Source organism: Hippocampus comes, unplaced genomic scaffold (genome assembly GCF_001891065.2).
Source record: "Hippocampus comes isolate QL1 unplaced genomic scaffold, H_comes_QL1_v1.1 scaffold22, whole genome shotgun sequence".
In the NCBI taxonomy this organism is placed as follows: domain Eukaryota; kingdom Metazoa; phylum Chordata; class Actinopteri; order Syngnathiformes; family Syngnathidae; genus Hippocampus; species Hippocampus comes.
This window is the reverse complement of record NW_017806175.1, coordinates 6324311-6326369: the sequence shown is the minus strand read 5'-3', so window position 1 is coordinate 6326369 and position 2059 is coordinate 6324311. Positions and strand designations below refer to the sequence as shown.

At 44.3% G+C, this 2059-nt stretch overlaps 1 protein-coding gene across 1 annotated transcript in view; it reads right to left on the bottom strand.

The window, feature by feature from the left end:
* LOC109532208 (FERM, RhoGEF and pleckstrin domain-containing protein 2-like) overlaps positions 1-2037 on the bottom strand; it is a 6954-nt gene extending 4917 nt beyond the window's left edge. The window contains exons 1-5 of the mRNA XM_019896924.1: positions 1953-2037; positions 1612-1849; positions 1170-1300; positions 739-807; positions 50-139 (exon numbers count right to left, since the gene is read on the bottom strand). Of these exons, the coding sequence (XP_019752483.1) occupies positions 50-139; positions 739-807; positions 1170-1300; positions 1612-1849; positions 1953-1979 (555 nt within the window). The 5' untranslated portion in view covers positions 1980-2037. The remainder of the gene's footprint in view (positions 1-49; positions 140-738; positions 808-1169; positions 1301-1611; positions 1850-1952) is intronic.
* Between the last annotated feature and the right edge of the window lie 22 nt (positions 2038-2059).

Sequence of the window (2059 nt, the reverse complement as noted above, 5' to 3'; positions counted from 1 at the left end):
CCTTCGACCCCCCACCCCCCTACCCCACCCCCATACAAACAATACTCACGATCATGCCATGGAGGGGCAACTGTCCGTGGACTTTGAACTGATTGGTTGCCGTGACGCCTTTGCTGGTGTAGAGAAGCATATCTGAGAACTGAAAAAAATGACAAGAAAAAAAAAAACATGGGAATTCGCATCAAAATTACTGTCGGGCTTGATTGTGGATATTACTTTATCATGACTGGATGATTATGGCCAGCGAAAACCGCTGAAAATAATTTAACAGTTTGTGCATGATGCTAAATTCATTGCGGCTCCTCCTGTGGTGATTGACATGGCCACTAGGGGGCAGTATAAAACAGACGCCGAGACAAATGGAGCATAGTTTCACCACCACTCGAGTGACTCATTGAACAGCAGTATTATTAGTCGCTTTTCACAGAGAATAATAAATATATCTGCCTGTATTGTTATATTGCACTGTTACATGTGTTGGTGAACCATTTGTGTTCAAAGTCGTTCCTTAAAAGGTTCAGATAAGCTCATCATTAGCTATGGCATTTCCTTGGCAACACTGTATTAGTAACATAAGACAAAAAAAAAAAGCTGGTACAAATGGCTCTTTTCTACTAATGACGTTAGTTCAACACTTGACGCAGTACAAGTCGCAAAAAGCAACGTAAGGAAAATGGCCACGAACGAGGTTTGATGGTTACAATCACTTGATTGATTGAATTGTCAAGATCTCCTCACCAGGAAGAACATTCTTTGCTGCAGTCCCTTCTTGGTGAGCTTGTACAGGCAGCCCTCTCGTATGAACTCCTGCATAGAGAGAGAAAGGGAGCGAGTCATACCGTACCTTGAAAGCCTAACCGTAACTCGCAACACTTACTCCAACTCGAAACCCAAAACATGACTTGAGATTTGAAACGTTGTGTTTAATACCCTAACCCAGGCTGAAAATCGTCATTCAAAAGCCACAACTCATGTTTGAAGTTTTATAAACCTTATCTTGAAACACGAACCCAAATTTCAAATCCTAACGCTGACTTGAAGCGATAAAACTATTTTCAAACCCTGACTTGAATGCTAATTTGAAACCTTGTATTTGACAGTCTAACCCGGGGCTTGAAACTCGAAAGTGAAATCTCAACTTTGAACCCCAATTCAAAAGCCCAACTCACCCTCCCCGGTGCAGTCAAGTTGTCAATCCCGATGAGGTCTCGCTGCAGCTCAGTGAGCTTCTGGAAGTTCTCCAGGCGGATGAGGCTGCTCTGAAGCTGCGCCGTGATCTCCGCCACCTCCTTTAGAGCCTCTGCACACCAAATATTGCCATTTTATCGTGAATAAAAAACAAAAAAATGTTTTATTGTCATCTTTTTTTTTTTTTTTTGCCTGTACCAGATTCATGGAATTTCCATTCATTCCAATCAGCAAAAAATGATTTGATTGTTTTGATCAAGGAATCACTGTACAATATTACGATTTTAGGTTGTAAATGTAGGTCAATGCTTCTGATAGTGGTTGGACCAGCTGAGAAGACTTTGGTAGCCCTGACCGACCACTACTTCTTGCTGAATGCGTGCGTGTGTGTGTTTACGCCATGCAATTTGCGCGCCCGCTCACCTTTGCAGTCTGCGTGGTGGCGGTGGGCCGGTCCGTAGTGCTTGCACAGGCGCTCCAGGATGAGCTTGTAGTGCATGAGGCGCTGGATGGGCTTGAGCAGGAAGGTGTTGAGTGGCAGGTAACACACCTTCTGCAGTTCAAACTCCTTGTAGACCGTCTCCAGCTTCTTCAGTCGCTTGCTGGCCTTCTCCAGCTCCGCCAGCACCTCGTCGTGCTTCTGCAGGTAGCCGGTAAAGCCCTAGGGTGGGTGGGCAACAGGCGTTTTCAAACATTTCACATCAAGTACCACTTAAAAAAAAAGAGGGATGAAATCTGGAAGCTGGAAATAGGTGAAATCTCACCTTGAGAGCAGACATATTCTTTAGCATCACGTCACCGATCCTCTGGTAGTCACCTTTGACGTGAGCATTAGAGCGGCCCTCCCTGAAGGAACAAAAAAAAAAAAAAA